This window comes from Podarcis bocagei (genome assembly GCF_964188305.1).
Source record: "Podarcis bocagei genome assembly, chromosome: 5".
NCBI lineage: Eukaryota > Metazoa > Chordata > Lepidosauria > Squamata > Lacertidae > Podarcis > Podarcis bocagei.
Genome location: NC_138129.1, coordinates 7,521,404 through 7,540,248, shown reverse-complemented (window position 1 = coordinate 7,540,248; position 18,845 = coordinate 7,521,404). Strand labels below are relative to the sequence as shown.

At 47.6% G+C, this 18,845-nt stretch overlaps 1 protein-coding gene across 3 annotated transcripts in view; it reads left to right on the top strand.

Annotated features, from left to right (window-relative positions):
* Window positions 1-17,704, top strand: part of RGS19 (regulator of G protein signaling 19) — a 65,689-nt gene extending 47,985 nt beyond the window's left edge. For all 3 annotated transcript variants that reach the window (XM_081196745.1, XM_081196744.1, XM_081196746.1), the window contains exons 4-6: window positions 8,006-8,080; window positions 13,832-14,066; window positions 14,967-17,704. In XM_081196745.1, coding sequence (XP_081052871.1) covers window positions 8,006-8,080; window positions 13,832-14,066; window positions 14,967-15,155 — 499 coding nt within the window. In that variant the 3' untranslated portion in view covers window positions 15,156-17,704. The remainder of the gene's footprint in view (window positions 1-8,005; window positions 8,081-13,831; window positions 14,067-14,966) is intronic.
* The last annotated feature ends 1,141 nt before the right edge of the window (window positions 17,705-18,845 follow it).

Below are 18,845 nucleotides of genomic sequence, written 5' to 3'. Positions count from 1 at the left end.
CTTGCAGATAAGCCCAAAGGCCCAGTAGAAAAGCCTGGAGCATAGGCGTAGCTGGGGGCTGCTCCCCTCCGTAGATCAAGTAAATTAATAAAAATGCCAATCAAGTCGCAGGTGGCTCAGTTCTGCCCCCCCCCCCACACACACAAAGGTCCTGCATCCCCTCAGCAAAAATCCTGGCTATACCCATGGCCTGGAGGACTGTATTTGGCCCCCATGTAGTGTGACGCAGCAGCAAAAAGAAGCTACAGTGGTGCCTCGCAAGACGAAATTAATTCGTTCCGCAAGTCTCTTCGTCTTGCGAGTTTTTCGTCTTGCGATGCACGGTTTCCCATAGGAATGCATTGAAAATCAATTAATGCGTTCCTAGGGAAACCGCCTTCAGACCAGGTCCGGGGACAGTCTGTCCCCGGACCTCTTCTGAAGGCTGGGGGGGGGGACAAGGGCTTTTCTTCCCACCCCCAGCATTTTAAAAAACCCCGGGACAGCGGAGGACTTCTCCCCTGTCCGGGCGATCTTAAAATGCTGGCAGGCGGCATTTTAAAATCGCCCCGGGACAGCGGAGGACTTCTCCACTGTCCGGGGCGATTTAAAAGCCCCTGGGAAGGCAGGCAGGGGGGACAAAGACTTTTGCCCCCCGCCAGCCTTCAGAAGAGGTCATGGACCTCTTCTGAAGGCGGGCGGGGGGCGAAAGTCTTTGCTCCCCCCGCCTGCCTTCAAAAGCCCTCCGGGACAGGCAGGCAGGGGGGAGCAAAGACTTTCGCCCCCCGCCCGCCTTCAGAAGGTGTTCCCTCCCCGCCGCCCGGCTTCGGAACGATGCTCCGAAGCCGGGCAGCGGCGGGAGGAGGCGTTCCCGCCCCACCGCCCGGCTTCGGAGGAGGTCTGAGGACAGTGGGGAATGCGCGCTGCGCTTCCCCGCTGTCCCGGATATTTCCCTATGGGCTGTCATCTTGCGAAGCAAGCCCATAGGGAAATTCGTCTTGCGAAGCGCCTCCAAAACGGTAAACCCTTTCGTCTAGCGGGTTTTCCGTCTTGCGAGGCGTTCGTCTTGCGAGGTACCACTGTAATGCTATTCTAGGCTGCATCAACAGAAGTCTAGTGTCCAGATCAAGGGAAGTAATAGTCCCACTCTATTCTGCCTTGGTCAGACCCCACTTGGAATACTGTGTCCAGTTCTGGGCGCCATAATTTAAGAAGGCTATTGACAAGCTGGAATGTGTGCAGAGATCAACTAAGATGATCAAGGGTCTAGAATAGACGTCCCCGGATTTGCAAATCTGTCCCCGGGAAATGTGTCAGCGGCAGTCTCAGCAGCCCGGAGCCAGCCTGGTAGCTCAGTTGGCTCTGGCTGGCTTCAGGAGTGGCTCGCTACCCGCTGCCACTGCCACTGCCAAAGGTGAACTGGGGACATTCAGCAAGACAGATCTGCTGCCCCCTTCTCCCTTTTTTTGACAGATCGGGGGAGTCTCAGGAGTTGCGGGCGGGTGGCCGTTGCCCAGGAGGGGCACAAAGCGTGCAGTTTCTCTGCCAGGCAAGGTGCAAAGCCCTTCTTTCGCACCCTGTGAAACATAAATGCGCAGAGTTTTTTAAAAACTGGGCAACAGCCGCCTGCCCACAACTCCCGAGCCTCCCCCAATCTGCCAAAACAAAGGGGGAAGGAGATCAGGGAAGCTTGGGAGTCACAGGCACTGCCCAGTTTTTTAAACACTGCGCATTTATGTTTCACAGGGTGCGGAAGAAGGGCTTTGCACCTTTATACAATATGCATGTGTGCTTGGGCCCAGGGTCTTTTGCCTCACCATCCCCACTACTGACTCCCTGTTGCTACTCAGCTTCCCCCCCCCCCAAAAGTGTCCCCAAATTATTGAAAAAAATCTGGTAACCGTAGTCTAGAAACCAGAAAGAGTTGGGTATGTTTAGCCTGGAAAAGAGGAGACAGAGGAGATATGATATCCATCTTCAAATATCTCAACGGCTGTCACCGGGAACAAGCTTGCTTTCTCCTGCTCTGGAGAGCAGGATTTGAACCAGTGGCTTCAAGTTACAAGAAAGGAAATGCCGACGCAACAGCAGGAAAAACTCTCTGGCAGTAAGAGCTGTTTGACAGTGGAACGGTCTCCCACAAGAGGTTGTGGACTCTCCTTACTTGGAGGTTTTTAAGCCAAGGTTGGGTGTCCACGAGTCAGGGGTGCTTGAGTTGAGATTCCTGCATTTCAGGGGGTTGGACTAGATGACCCTTGGAGTCCCTTCCAACTCCACCATTCTGTGATGTCTCCCATCTCAAAAATAAAGAGGCCCAAACGCTGCAATCTTTCCTCAGAGGAAAGAGCTTTTAAAATTCAAATTGTTCCCTATTTTTAAACCCTTTTGATTAAATCAGATTCTATCTGTGCTCACCAGTTCACAAACGTGAGGCCTACCCAGAATTTCCCCGTCTTCTCCCAGTGTGGAGCAGCTGGACCCTTCCTTGGGAATTTGTCTGCAGGAATTTATTTATTTGATAAGACACTTGTTGTTGTTTTTTACCCTTCCCTTCTGATGCATATGGATTACTCAAGGCAGCTTGCATCACTTAAAATTGCAACCTTGCAATAAAACCGCAGCAGCAGCAGCAGCAGAATAGAACAGAGACAGGCATGGCAGATTAAAAACACATCTTCAAATCACAACGTTATTTACCTGTCAAGGCAAATCTCTGCCAGAATAGGGAAGTCTGTACTGTACTGTTGTTGGCATACTTCTGCCTCGGGAGACAATGAAGGAGTGTGCCTTTGCAGGTGAAGTCAAACCGTTGGAGAGTTTCAGTGCCTGCTGTGGCTGTAGAGACCGATATAGGAGAGACATGTTTTGTTGCAGCTGGGGCAGAGGAAGGCGCCTGGTTTTTGCACCGTGGCCTTTCTTCCGTCTGCACTCCTCCCAGTGGTTTTTCCTCCTCTGGTCACTGCGACGGATGCACAACCTGACTGTCTCCAGACACTGCAGTCATCTGCAACGGATTCCCACATGGTAGGGGTTGGTGTTGCCAGCCGCCGTGCCCCATTTGCAGACATCTTTGTAACGCAGAGTTGGCCTGCCAACACACCTGGTGCTGGAAGCCAACTCCCTGCAGAGCACATCCTTGAAGATCCTGCCATCTTCCATTCTGTGGACTTGACCAAGTAACAGCGTAGACGTCGCTAAATAATAAATAATTTTTATTATTGCTTGTAAGCCGCTCTGAGCCCGGTCTTGGCTGGGGAGGGCGGGGTATAAATAAAAATTATTATTATTATTATTAAGACAGAAGCGTGAACATGCTGGGATTGTGGAAGCAGCAAGAGAGGGAGCCGCCCAAATCCCATGGGGCAAAGTGTCTAATAACTTGAGTACCACCACAGAGAAAGCTGGACCATAAAGAAGGCTGATTGCCGAAGAATGGATGCTTTTGAATTATGGTGCTGGAGGAGACACTTGAGAGTCCCATGGACTGCAAGAAGATCAAACCTCTCCATTCTGAAGGAAATCAGCCCTGAGTGCTCACTGGAAGGACAGATCCTGAAGCTGAGACTCCAATACTTTGGTCACCTCATGTGAAGAGAAGACTCCCTGGAAAAGACCCTGATGTTGGGAAAGATGGAGGGCACAAGGAGAAGGGGACGACAGAGGACGAGATGGTTGGACAGTGTTCTCAGAGCTACTAGCATGAGTTTGACCAAACTGCGAGAGGCAGTGGAAGACAGGAGGGCCTGGCGTGCTCTGGTCCAGGGGGTCACAAAGAGTCAGACACGACTAAACAACAACACAGAGAAGACCCTGTCTCCAGCCACCACTGACCACACTCCCATTTTGAGTGGGATGCAGAGAAAGACCTGTTCACCACATCTTAGGCTAGGAACAGAGAACACTTCCTTACACAGAGTTAGACAGTTGGTCCACATAACTCAGAGTTTCCTGCACAGATTGGCAGCCACTCTCCACGGTTTCAGACTGGGAACATTCCAAGCCCTAACTGGAAATACTGGAAATGGAACTTGGGACCTTCTCAGCCATTGCTGCAACAAAGCCCTTCGCCTCCAGGCTAAATTATTATTATTTTGATTGATGCATTGAGTTTATATACTGCCCTATACCCGGAGGTCTCAGGGCAGTTCACATAAAAAATAACAACATACAGTATATAATCAGAATAAAAACAACTCAATAGCATGCACACACCCCAGAAAAGAGCCACATTTTAAAAGGGTATAGGATGTAAAACAGATCAACCAAAGGCCTGGTTAAAAAGGAACTTTTTTTGCCTGGTGCCTAAAGGTGTATAATGAAGGTGCCCGGCAAATTTCCCTGGGGAGAGCATTCCACAGACGCGGAGCCACTGCAGAGAAGGCCCTGTTCACGTGTTGCCACTTTCCTGACCTATCGAGGAGGGGGCACACGAAGGAGGGCCTCAGAAGATGATCTCAGGGTCTGGGTAGATTGAGATGGAAAGAAGCGGTCCTTGAGGTATTGTTGTCCTGAGCCGTTTAAGGTTTATAGGTCAAAACCATCACTTTGGCAAGAATATTGATTGCAAAGTATTGGAAGACACCAGATTTACCCACCCGGGAAGAATGGCAGATGAAGGTGATGGACTACATGGAACTGGCAGAAATGACCGGCAGAATCCGAGATCAGGGAGAAGAAGTGGTGGAAGAAGACTGGAAGAAATTTAAAGACTATTTGCAGAAATACTGTAAAATTAATGAATGTTAAAGGGATGTTTGATTGAAAATAAGCGGTATTGGTAAAAAGATTAATAAGAATATGTAAATACGGATTGACAATGGTTGGAAATATATAGTTATAAATAGGTTAAGATATTAAGTAAAGATAAATGATAGAGGGTAAGGATTTGCTGAATTAAATATTTGAACTGGAATACAAAAAAGGGGGGTGTGAGGAGGTCAGGAAACAAGTAACTGAAATATAAGACATGAAAATATTGATTCTTTTTTTTCCCTAACTTTCTTTTTACTTTTTATGTATTTTGTTTCTGTATTTTTGTATCTCTTTTTCTTTTATTATTGTTATTCTGTTCTATTTTTTATCCTTAATTCTGTAACTTTTTATTGTTTGTAAAATTCTAATAAATATCTTTAAAAACAAAACCATCACTTTGAATGGGACCCAGAAACTGATTGGTAGCCGCTGCAGTCGGACGAGGATCTGCCACTCTGTCTGCCTTTCCCCCAAGTCCCTGCAAGATAAGCCTGCGGTCGGTCGCATTTGGACTCAGGGTGGCTTCCTTGGACAGTGGAATATCTTTATGTTAATTCTTTTCTTGTATAGTTGATGCTCTCAGACCGCCAGGCAGAAGGGGGGTGAGAAAAAGATGAAATTTGCACACCGGAACCTCTCTTCCTGTGGGGCTTCGAGCGAAAGTTCTTTTTCTTTAAAAAAAAAAAGGAAGTTGAAGCAACTCAGGCCTACAGTCGCTTGCTTCGGGCACAGAGGAGGCTGCCAACATTGATCTTTCATGTTTGAATCAAGGATGCAAACTTTAATAGGCGAAATGTCTAGAGTGTGATATATATATATATATATATATATATATATATATATATATATATATATATAAATATATATATATATATATATAAAAAATGACTGGCTAGAAAGATGCTCAGATTAATCAGGCAGCTGATGTTTTTGTGTGTGTTAAGTGGAATGTAAGTTGAGCTGCTAATGTGCATTAAAGGTAAAGGGACCCCTGACCATTAGGTCCAGTCATGGCCGACTCTGGGGTTGCGGCGCTCATCTCGCTTTACTGGTTGTGGGAGCCGGCGTACAGTTCCGGGTCATGTGGCCAGCATGACTAAGCCGCTTCTGGCGAACCAGAGCAGCGCACGGAAACGCCGTTTACCTTCCCACTGGAGCGGTACCTATTTATCTACTTGCACTTTGATGTGCTTTCGAACTGCTAGGTGGGCAGGAGCAGGGACCGAGCAACGGGAACTCACCCCATCACAGGGATTCGAACCGCCGACCTTCTGATCGGCAAGTCCTAGGCTCTGTGGTTTAACCCACAGCGCCACCCGCGTCCCAACTCAATGTGCATTAACACCCGGCCATTATGCACATTCACTGAGCCTCATGGAGAAGGTGCACAGAATCTGTCTGTGAAGAGGACATTATGTGCATTTCCTGGTCATTATGCACAATCCCCAATGCACAAGGCCTTGGGGAATGTGCATAATATCGGCTGCATCTTGTTCATTGTCTGGGCAATATGCACATTCTCCAATCACTATGCATAAACTCCAAAGAACATACTTTCCCCGCTCTATTTCTTGTTCAACCTTTGCTCCCTAGGCTGCTTCTAGCCCACTGCCTAATCTCACATGCCCCACAACATATCCTCCCCATGATCAGCCAAGCAGCAGGGGTTGGTTCAGATAATTTTTCATTAACTTCATATCCCATGCTTCTTCCAAGAGTCCCTTTTTTCTGCAGTGCAACCCCACTCTCAGCTGTCCCCTGGTCAACACAGAGAGAATTGTACTGAGACTTTTAACACTGGAGTTGAGCTTGAGGTGATGCAGAAGAGAGCAGGGCTCATTTGGTAGGTAGAAGAGGGAATTTTGGTTTTCCTGCCCCTGCTTTTGAAAATCCTGCCTTGTACATAGCTGCCAAGGCTCGCGAACATCGCAGGGGAATAGCTGAGAGTAGGACTCGACAGCAGGAAAAGGGGCTCTTTCGGAAGAAGCTTGGGATATAAATATAATGAAAAATAGGAATCTGGAGTGTTGGTCCACCCAGCTCAGTATTGTCCACACGGACTGGCAGCTGCACTCCAAGATTTCAGACACTTGTCTCATCCAACTAACAGAGTTACGGTTCATGCTTGTCTTCCTTTGGCTCTGGGCATCACCTCCAAGCCAACATAGTGGAAGAAGTGTGCTTGCACACAAAAGCTCATACCAAGAACTAACTTAGTTGGTCTTTAAGGTGCTACTGGAAGGAATTTTTTTATAGCGGTAAAAAGTTTCACTTCCTGGAGCAGCATTTAAACTTCTTATATTTGCTGGTGAAACCGTCGCCTGCTTTAACTTTGAGAGAACACTGACCTCTAGTTGTCAGCTTTGGTAAAGACGGCTGCACATTTCCTTCCCTAAGTTTCCTATATATACCTAAGCTCTTGAGTCTCAGTCTGCCTCTGATGGAGAGTTTATCCATTCTTTTCTCTTTCTCTCTGCTTCATTTTCAAAACACAGCAGCCCTGGCGTGAGCTGCATCTGTGCAGTAGGTGCAAGGTCCTTAATCAATCTCTCCCTCGTCATTTTTCAGCTCAAAACGGACCTCCTCTGGGTGCTTTTACACTTGTTGGGGGGGGGGGGAAAGATAGGGGTGCTCTTGAGCAGGAAAGCTGTAGGAGTGGAAAGGGGTTAAGCAGCTTTTCCCAGTTGGGTTTGGGGGAGGAGGCAATCCATAGAATCAACTCGGATTAACATGTAGTTTGAACTTTACTCATAAGGTAGGGTGTGCCTTGTTACGCTGCCGTTTCTACGGGGATATACGCTCGGAATTTATTACCCCTGCTATGCAAAAAATCTCCAAATGAATCCAAACTTCAATGTCTAAAATCCCTGGTAGAGGACAAGGATCCTGAGATCACGTTAAGGGTAGCCAAATTCTGTGCGATTGCCATAAAACTTAGGGAACAAGCTGTGCTATCATAACAATTACAGTTTTAAATGATAATTTTAGGTTATATGTTAGGGACTAAGTTTTAATTTTTATATATTTTTAACTGTTGCTATATCTGTATTGTCCCTCTTATACCTAATTGCAAATTCAAATGTATCCCTATCGTGTTCTATGACTTCCTTGATATTGTATGTGGGCTGGAACTGGTCTGTGACCGAAATAATAAAATTCATTCATAAGGTAGGGTGGTGGGGAGCATGATCATATGCTTGAAGCTTCTCCATAACTTCGTTCTTGATGCTGTACACACCCTGCCCTATTAGCAATCTTTTCATTTTGATACTAGGAATGAAGATCGTGAGCGGGCGTGGAGGGCATCGCGAGACACCAAACTGGAGCCCATTCCAAACTGTGAAGCCTGGTGAGTTCACTCTTTGCCGTGGTGGCAGCTCTCATGCACTCAGAATTTTTCCCCATCAACCTGTCCATAGCGAGCCATGCTGAGGAACTGGCAGGACAACGGGCAGGGCCTTTTTGGTGGTGGCACCCTCACCGAAACAACTTACTTCCCAGATAGGCAAGTTCAACAGGCATGTCTTTTGGCTTGCTTGTTTTTCTGGAGATACAAAAGAACCATCGTTCCCTGGCAGACGTTTGGGGAGTTAACTTTAGTTTTCTGAGATTCCACCGATGTCCTGTTGTTCTTTTCTGGTTTTTATATGGTTTTTAATGGCTGTGGCACTGTTCGCTGGTTTTTACGGATGCATTTTAGTGGCTGTTTTTTTAGCGACTGGTTTTTATCCATTGTTAGGTTTCCTCCGGGCTCCTTTGGAGCCATGGGGAGCGGAGGTAAATCTCTACACAAAAGGTGCATGGCTCAGCTAAAGTGATGAAGTGCCTTCCAAGTTTGATCACTTTCAGTGGGAGAGTTAAGTACACTGACATCATAGAACCGTAGAGTTGGAAGGGACCGTGAGGGTCATCTAGTCCAGCCCCCTGTGATGCAGGAATCTTCCTGCCCAACGTGGGGCTTGAACTCACTCATGCTCTTAACGACTGAGCTATCGTGCATGGGCTGAAAGTGGGTTTCTGTTTTGTTTTTAATTTTTATTATTTTTAAAAAATAGATTACAAACATAAAGTCCAAAACAAAGCACAACAAACAAGACAAAGCAATACAAAAAACAAAGATTAAAAAAAGATAAATCACACCTACAAAGAAAACTATAGGTAAAGGTAAAGGGACCCCTGACCATTAGGTCCAGTCGTGGCTGACTCTGGGGTTGCAGCGCTCATCTCGCTTTACTGGCCGAGGGAGCCGGCGTACAGTTTCCGGGTCATGTGGCCAGCATGACTAAGCCGCTTCTGGCGAACCAGAGCAGCGCACGGAAACGCCATTTACCTTCCCGCCGGAGTGGTACCTATTTATCTACTTGCACTTTGACGTGCTTTCGAACTGCTAGGTTGGCAGGAGCAGGGACTGAGCAACGGGAGCTCACCCCGTTGCGGGGATTTGAACCACCGACCTTCTGATCGGCAAGCCCTAGGCTCTGTGGTTTAACCCACAGCGCCACCCGCGTCCCTCTAAGAAAACCATATCCTCATATTAATCGTTACATACATATACACATATTGACTTCCTTTGTTTGTTCTGAGACCTCATAGTTTTTAATCTTTCTGTATTGTTGTGTCTAGTGTAGATTACCTCTATCTTTATACCTCTTGCACCATTTTTCAATTTCTTTAACCCCGCAAAGCTTCATTCATTACATACCGATATACTTACTTTAGAACAATGTTTTTTCATATATTCTTTAACACAATCCCATTCTTTTACTAATTTTTGGGCCGATTGTCCCCTGAAGAATGCTGTGAATCTTGCCAAATATATATATACCGTATTTTTCGCTCGATAACACGCACCCGACCATAACACGCATGTAGTTTTTAGAGGTGGAAAACAAGAAAAAAAATATCCTACACGAAACAGTGGATGTATGATTTTTGTGGTTCGTGCTGTGGCCACAGACATGTGATCTGATGGTGAGTTTGGGGTAGCCTAATGCAAAAATCCTGAGGATCCATGTGGATCCATGCTTTGTAACCACGTTCTTGCACCACTGCGGCCCCAGGCAACAGTGTGTGCATGGTTTCTTTGGTGCAAACTGTAGCCATGGACATGCTATGTGATCTGATGATGAATTTGGGGTGACCCAGTGCAAAAATCCTGAGGAGCCATGTGGATCTGTGCTTTGTAACCACGTTTTAAGTGGGGAGGGAAGGAAAAGCACTCAAGGGACAAGGAGCACGCGTGGAGCAAGCTCTGCTTCTCTCCCTCCCGCCCCCCCTTAGCGAGCTGAAAAACTTTGCTGGAGGGACAGAGAGCCTGCTTGCTTTAAAGGAGCCAACCGGACAGGAGCAGCTTACACTCGTGTAAGCAGCTCCTCCCCTCTCCCGCTTTGCTCCTTTAAAGCAAGCAGGCTCTGCTTCTCTCCCTCCTCCCCCCCCCCTTAGCGAGCTGAAAATCTTTCCTGCTATTTCCAGCAAAGCGGGACGAGAGAGATACAAGAGAGCCTGCTTGCTTTAAAGGAGCCAACCGGACAGGAGCCGCTTACACTCGTGTAAACGGCTCCCCTCCCCTCCCGCTTTGCTCCTTTAAAGAAGCAGGCACTCTGTCCCTCTCTCCTCCCCATTCAGCAGCTCTTCACGCACAGACATTTCCCCTTACTTTCTAGGAGGAAAAAAATGCGTGTAATGGAGCGAAAACTACGGTAGATTCACAAAATTTGATTTGCCAATCTTTTATTGATGGGATTTCCCCCCGAAAGTGGGTTTTTAAAGTGCTTGACTTGGCCCTCTGGAAGCAAAGGAAAATAGGAAGGTGCCTCACTCAGGCCCCCAATTTATCCATCTAGCTCAATATTGTCTACACATATTGGAAGCAACTATCCCATCCCTGCCTGGAGACCCCTGCATTCAAAGCTGATCCTGTACTGCTGAGCTACAGCTTTTCCCCAAATAAATTGGTATTAGCTTAGAACACAGCCTTCCCGAATGTGGTGCTGGTTCCCCAGTGGTGACAGCTGGGACTGGTGTGAGCTGTACTTGCAAACATCTGGAGGACTCTATTTTAGGGAAGACAAACTTCTTTTTTATTACAGACTTTATTGAATCTTTTTAGGACAATTGCCAAGCATCAAGTTAAAGCACAACTGCATGTATAGTTGTTAAGCCTTGTATGCAGACTTTTTTAATAATAATAATCAAGAGTTCTACATTCTATATATTTTTTTTAAAAAAGCATGTTTCTAGTTTTTAATAAGCTCAAAGGTGGGTGCATGATGAAATCTCAGAAACCAAAAAGCAACGTTCGGATTCGGAGGGTGGGATAGGGCCAGAGTTCAGCTGGCCAGAGAGGGTGAGGTTTGTTCCTTTGTTCTTTCCATTTTAATTTTCAAGACCTTGTCTTGCAGTTAAAATAGCAATCCAGTAAGAAGTATGAAATACATAAAGAGAGAGAGGAAAGAAGCACATGAGACATGGGTGGTGTGTGTGTGGAATATCTCTGCTCCTTTTGCACATTAAAAAGCCATTAATGGATCTTCAGAAAGTCCATTACCATGTGTGAGCTTGCCGAAACTCAGGGCCTAGTGCAGTCCTGCAAGCTTGTTTTTCAGAACGGTAGTTAAAGCGTAGGAAGCTACCTTAACACTGAGTTAGACCCCTGGTCCATTTTGCCAAACTTGGGTCTCCAGCTGTTGTTGGACTACAACTCCCATCATCCCTAGCTAGCAGGGCCAGTTGTCAGGGATGATGGGAGTTGTAGTCCAAAAACAGCTGGAGACCCATGTTTGGGAAACCCTGATATAATAATAATAATAATAATAATAATAATAATAATAATAATAATAATAATAATAATAATAATAATAATATAACCCGCCCATCTGGCTGAGTTTCCCCAGCTACTCTGGGCGGCTCCCAATTGAGTATTAAAAACGATACAGCATTAAATATTAAAATCTTCCCTAAACAGGGCTGCCTTCAGATGTCTTATAAAGATAGGATAGCTGCTTATTTCCTTCACATCTGAAGGGAGGGCGTTCCACAGGGTGGGCGCCACTACCGAGAAGGCCTTCTGTCTGGTTCCCTGCAACCTTACTTCTCGCAATGAGGGAACCGCTAGAAGGCCCTCGGCGCTGGACCTCAGCATCCGGGCTGAACGATGGGGGTGGAGACGCTCCTTCAGGTATACTGGACCGAGGCCGTTTAGGGCTTTAAAGGTCAGCACCAACACTTTGAATTATGCTCGGAAACGTACTGGGAGGCAATGCAGATCTTTCAGGACTGGTGTTATGTGGTCCCGGCGGCCACTCCCAGTCACCAGTCTAGCTGCCACATTCTGGATTAGTTGTAGTTTCCGGGTCACCTTCAAAGGTAGCCCCACGTAGAGCGCATTGCAGTTGTCCAAGCAAGAGATAACTAGAGCATTCAGCACTCTGGCGAGACAGTCCGCGGGCAGAGAGGGTCATAGCCTGCGTACCAGATGGAGCTGGTAGACAGCTGCCCTGGACGCGGAATTAACCTGTGCCTCCATGGACAGCTGTGAGTCCAAAATGACTCCCAGGCTGCGCACCCGGTCCTTCAGGGGCACAGTTACCCCACTCAGGACCAGGGAATCCCCCACACCCGCCCGCCCCCTGTCCCCCAAAAACAGTACTTGTCTTGTCAGGATTCAACCTCAATCTGTTAGCCGCCATCCATATGGCTCAGTGCTGTCTGTACTGACTGGCAGTGGCTCTCTGGGATTTGGGGCAGGGCTCCTACCAGTGGTACGTGGGGATGCTGAGGATTGAATATGAGGCCTTCTGCGTGCAAAGAAGAAAGTTCACCTCTATAGCCCACCTTTTTTCCCAAGGAGCTCAAGGTGACGTACATAGCTCTTTTTGAAATACAGCTAAGGAAATGGGGGCAATTGGCAGGCCCCCAGTTGGCTCCAGCCCACTGGCCAGTGTGCCAGTCAAACTCCAGTCCTTGATACAGCATAAATCTGCGACCTGAGCTTCAGAGGACAGGGCACGCTCCTCAGCAGAGTAAACACTGCGCAAAAAGTAGTGGCAGGAGAGGCTGTGTGAGCCTATTTACAAGCAGTTTATTCAGCCAAAAGGAAACATGTTTGATCTCCTTCGTGTCCGAAGCAAGACAGCTAAAGCAAAAGCTATACACAAACGGAAGTTCCCAGCAAGCTGTGCTGGAGTGTAAACTGACATGTGACACACAACAATCATGCCTGTTTCCGTAAGGTGGAATGGAATATCCCAACAGTTCTCTCCCCAACCCGTTACAGTGGTGCCCCGCAAGACGAATGCCTCGCAAGACGGAAAACTCGCTAGACGAAAGGGTTTTCCGTTTTGGAGGTGCTTCGCAAAACGAATTTCCTATGGGCTTGCTTCGCAAGACGACAATGTCTTGCGAGTTCCTGCTGGTTTTTTCCCCCTTTCCCCCCTTTTTCTAAGCCGCTAAGCCGCTTATCAGCTGATCCGATCAGCAGATAAGCCGCTAAAAGCAGCTAAAAGTCGCTAATAGCGCTAAGCCGCTTATCAGCTGATCCAGTCAGCAGATAAGCCACTAAAAGCTTCTAATAGCACTAAGCCGCTAATCCTTCAATGGGCTTGCTTCGCAAGACGAAAAAAACCGCTAGACGAAGAGAATCACAGAACGGATTTTTTTCGTCTTGCGAGGCACCACTGTATATCCCCTCAACAACCCTATGAGATAGGCTAGCCTGGGAGTGAGTGAGTGAGTGGCCCAAGAACACCCAGCAAGCTTCATGGCCAAGTGGGGAGTTAAACCCTGGCCTCCCAGACCCTAGTTGAACGCTTTAACCACTGCTCCCCACTGCCTGTCAGCAGTCTCAGTACCTAGCTCCATATTGTAGGCCAGGGTTCCAGGCAGGGGGCCTTTCCTGCCTACCTGGAGATGGTAGGGATTCAGCTTGGGGCCTGCTGCATGCAAAACAGAATCTCTCCCCTTGAGCAAGCACACTGGGAGAGACTCTTGAGAGCAGGCCGAAGGGACTGAAATAACTCCTTTTCTCCCCCATCTTGTTCCCTGCGGCTTCTCCCTCCTGCGCTGCCTTTGCCTCTGCCTGGTGGGAGGGCTGCCCCTTCAGCGCCAAGCCGACGACTGAGGAAGTCAAGGGCTGGTCCCAGTCTTTTGACAAGTTGATGAAGAACCCAGCCGGCAGGAACGTGTTCCGGGAATTCTTACGGACTGAGTACAGCGAGGAGAACATGCTCTTCTGGCTGGCTTGCGAGGAACTCAAAAGCGAGTGCAACAAGCACGCCATCGACGAGAAGGCTCGGATGATCTACGAAGATTACATCTCCATCCTTTCGCCCAAGGAGGTACCTGTCCGTTTGCAGCTAGAATTATTGACTTGGAAGGGGTCCCATCCCAAGGGTCAGCTAGTTCCACCCCCTACAGTCCAGGAATCTCTGCTAGATCATAGCTACCCAACCTATGCTTAAAAACTGCTATTTGATAATGTACTTTATTATCCCAGCTCCTTCCCTCCCTCCCTCCCTCCCTCTGGCTGATGTGTCCATTTCCCCTGTAGTCCCCAGTAGGGCTGGACGATGTATCGATACGTCATCCAAAATCAGTTTGAAGTCCACATCGTGATAACAGTTTCATAATATTTGACATGGCAATATTTCGCGAATCATGTGTGTGTGCTGTGTAAAAAACCTTGATATTGGGAGAAACGGGCATCCCTTTTCTCGTGATTCCTGCCGCCCCTGTTGCTCTGCAATACAAAATAACAGCCATAACAATTTGTTAAAGATAAGTAAAAATGTGTCGCTTACAGACCCCTAAGTAGAAGCGGTTTCCGGGACATTACCCTGTTTGCTTCCTTATTGCAGACATTGTGAAAAATCAGGACAGTCATACCTCGGGTTAAAGTCGCTTCAGGTTGAGCGTTTTCAGGTTGCTCTCTGCGACAACCCGGAAGTAACGGAATGGGTTACTTCCAGGTTTCACCGCTCACGTATGCGCAGATGCTCAAAATGACGTCACATGCATGTGCAGAAGCGCCGAATCGTGACCCGCAGATGCGGGTTGTGTTCTACTCAGGATGCAAACAGGGCTCCGGAACGGATCCCGTTCACATCCAGAGGTAGCACTGTATATCGCAATGTTTAGCTGGTGAAAACCAGACATCGCTCAGCCCTTCTCCCCAGCAGATTCACTTTCCATCTTTCCCCTAAAAGGTGTGTTGCTTCTCTCGCCCACCTGTCTCTCAGGTCAGCCTGGACTCCCGCGTCCGCGAAGGCATCAACCGCAAGATGCAGGAGCCGTCCTCGCACACCTTCGACGATGCACAGCTACAGATCTACACGCTCATGCATAGAGACTCCTATCCCCGTTTTCTGAACTCAGCCGTATACAAAGCACTGCTCCAGAGCGTCTCTCGGTCATCCTCGGAGTCCTAAGCCCCTTCCACCACCACCATCACTGGGGAGGGTGGGGAGAGAAGCAAAATACGAAGTGACGGTTCTCCTTTCATACGGCAGGTGTTAACTTTGGGGTTTTTAAATATATATATATATATGGACCTCCCACTTGGTCTTACAGAACCAAGGGACCTGAAATGGCATTCTGGGCCAAATCCTGTAAAACCGCCTCAGTTCTGAACAACAAGCTGCTGGTCCAACTTACTAGGAAGTTCACTCCGTGCAAACCTGCCCCATCTTCTTCTGCCAGAAAGGTGACACCTGCCATCACGTGAACCTCAAAACTCAGGCCTCTGCTTTTACTACTGAATCCGTGTTGGCAAGCTAGCTGACCACGCAGAAGAACTAAAGTACGGAAGGAATCGGCCAACTGGTGCAGGGAGGGGTGGGGGTTGGGAGGGGGCAAGAGAATCCTGGGCAACATGGCGAAAGAAAAGAAAAAGGCCAAAATCCACATCTTCTGAATATTGTTCTTCCTGTCTTTTTTCTGTTTTGTTTGGTTTTCCCTGTTTAAAAAAAAAAGAGCTGTTTCCGTGGCAGATCTCAAATGGTTCTGGTGGAAGCTTCAGTCAGACCGATATGAGTGTAGCATAAGAATATTCTGAATTGCACAGGTGTAGGTGGTGGTTTTTGGCCAGAGAAGAGTCCCGTGCAACTCAAAGGCTTTCTCTATTCCCCCAAGTTGCATTTATTCCAGCTGGGGCCAGACCTAGGGTTGTTGAGGAGTTCCACTGAAAGCAGACCTCCCTGGTGCAAATCATGGTTTTGCTATTTCCAGAAGCAACCCGGAAGTAAACTCCCAAATTTCCTGAGATCCCAGAAGTGTACAGGAGGCTTCCATGTGTTAGCAACACAGGGGAATTCATAGTGTGATTACGTGTTCGTCCTACAAAGATTCAGGACGCTTTTGGTAGTGGAGTTGCTGGTTGGAGCCCATCAGATTCTGGGAGGTGTGAGGCTCTGGAACTGAGACCTGGTTTTCGAAAGGTGAAGGAAATGATTGGCAGGTGGAAAACGGGGGTTCCACCTTGCATGGAGCAGACTTGGTTGGAGAAGGAAACCTTTCTGCCAGGCCACAGCACTCCGTGGCATAGCAGTCATGCCAAGATGACGCCTTGAGCCTCTGAAGGCTGTTGCTTTCATGTGAGCTTCCTAGAAGCATCTGGTTAAGCATGGAGGAAGCAGAAAGCTAGAACAGATTTCATCCAGCTGGTCTGTCCTCACTGTACATGCTAGAGCAGAATGGAGTAGCTCAGTCGTGCCTGTTGGAGGAAGACAGAGCATCTCCTCTCTCCAGCAGAATTCAACAGCAGAAGTAGGCAGAGTGAGTGAGAAAGGACTATGGGATATGGGATGGGGTCGCCCGTCTCAGAGGCTGGGTTGCTTAGCAACAACCTCTAAGGAAGCCTAAAGGTCAAGGTGTCACACACGCCTCTCAGATAGGGCTGTGGTTCCTTTTAATCAGAATTGCAGAGTTGGGAGGGACCCTGAGGACCATCTAGTCCAACCCTCAGGGCAACTAGGGCAGGTGGCCATCCAGCCACTGCTTAAAGACTCCCAGAAGGAGTCCATTCCACTGTTGAACAGCTGTTGCCGTCAGAAAGTTCTTCCTGCTGTTTAGTCAAAATCTCCTTGTAACTTGAAGCCGTTGGTTCGGGTCCTGTCCTCATAGGAGCAGGAGAAAACCAGCTTGCTCCATCTTCCATGCGGCAGCTCATTAGATATTTGAAGATGGCCATCATATCTCCTCTCGGTCTCCTCTTGAGGAGACAGGCGTCCCACCAGATTTGGTTTCTCCCATCCTACCGTTGCAGTAACGGGAGAAGCTGTATCCACAAAAAGGGAGAGACGCTTCCTTGGTAGAAACTCCTTGCATGGAGTGAGGTGGCTGCCCTTCTTGTTCTGTTCATGCAGTGTTTCCAAAAGTGGAACCCTCACCTGAACTATGCCAGGTCCCAGTGGGCATCTGCCTGGGGCAATGCCAATTTGTGGACTCTTCCTCACACTAGATGTGCAGCTGGTTTTGTGTCTTCCATCAAAGATGGGACACCCTCCTTTTGTTCTTCTTTTTCCCCCCTTCCATGATCTCAAAAGCTTATATTGCTTGATTCTGGGTGCCAAAATTGGAGCTTGTGTCACGACCATAGCCTGTTTGCCACGGCCTCTTCCGAAAGATGGGCGTGGATGTCTGTCGAAATCATGTTTTCATCAAGCCACAATATGCAATGATGTTGAGGCCTCTGTGTCGCCGCCACCCCACACTGATGTTGGAGAGCCAGTAAGACTTGAGCTCCTTCTCAACTGTCTTTTATTTGCAGTTCTCTCGTTTCTGCCCGGTAACACCTGCACTTCGTGAAACTGGCCTGGGAGAGTCTTAAAAGGAGCAATTGGGTTTCCCTTTTCCCTCTTTCCACACAACACTCAGAGGGCACACGTTCACATCATGGCAGGCTTCACACACACAACAAACCCTTTCTTGACCTGTGGAACTCTCTTCCACCAGAAGTAATAAAGGCCAATTGTGTCAATTGAGGATTATTATTTTTTTTACAGGTGCAAGAAATGTGAGAATTGCAGCAAGTGACCTCAAGTAATTACAACAGTGTGAATAGGCTGAGTGTCTTTAATTCTGGAAAGGAAATGACACTTTGCGAGAGAGTACTGTAGCTCTGTTAGGATACATCTTTCCTGATTCAGACTGGACAGATCAGTTCTGACTCTTGCATTGATATAGATGTAGTGACAACAAAATCTTTCTCTTGAGTGCCAGTTCCTACATACTGGTGTGTTCGTGGAATGCAGAGGTTTGCAGAAATGCAAAAAAGAATTTATTTTTTTTAGGAAAAGAAATGAGGGACAACTCCAAAACAGCTCAAGGAGGGCTGAGTATGCGCGATTGGACTGGAATGCTGTCTATTGTAGCATGGGGAACTGAAAACAGTGAATGCAATTGAATATCCAGGAAGGAAGCATGGCTGGGTAGCTGGAACACTAGACAGAAAGATTCCATACTGCAACATTTAGTGTGTGTGTGTGTGTGTGTGTGTGTGTGTGTTTGGCAGATGCCTCTTGCGCAGCATAATTACGAGGTGCTTTGTCTTCTACTCACAACAACCCTGTGATGTAGATCGTTCTGATTCCCATGTCATAAATTGAAAACTCAAAACAACGGCGGCAAGTGCCTCATCAGCACCCAACTCTCTTAATGGGCGGAGACAGTCGTGGTGCTTCTGTGAGCCTTGTCCCTTTGGGTTAAGGAATATGGTTAGTGTTTGTGCTGTGCATTGAGTGGGAAAGCCAAGAGGTGAAGTTGTGTCACAGTAACTATAGGGGAAAATAAAATTCCCCTGTAGGTGATGTTGGCTGAATATCTAGAGAATTTACTTTGGCAGGCATCTGCCAGAACCATGCAAAAAAATATTATGGCCCACCTGCCACACTGATTTTGGGGAACAGGCAACAAAATGTGGGGTTATGTTCCATGTTCTGGGGTGGCTGTACGTTATGCTGCTCTGAACATGGAGGTGGTGATTATCTGAGTGCTCCACCAAGGAGCGAAGACACAACCACACACACATTGCTTCTTAATGCTGTGTTGTGGTTGCCTAAAAGCCGCAGAAATGCATCTGAGTTCCAGCACTTTTCTGACCAAAGCTTTTCCTGCAAACG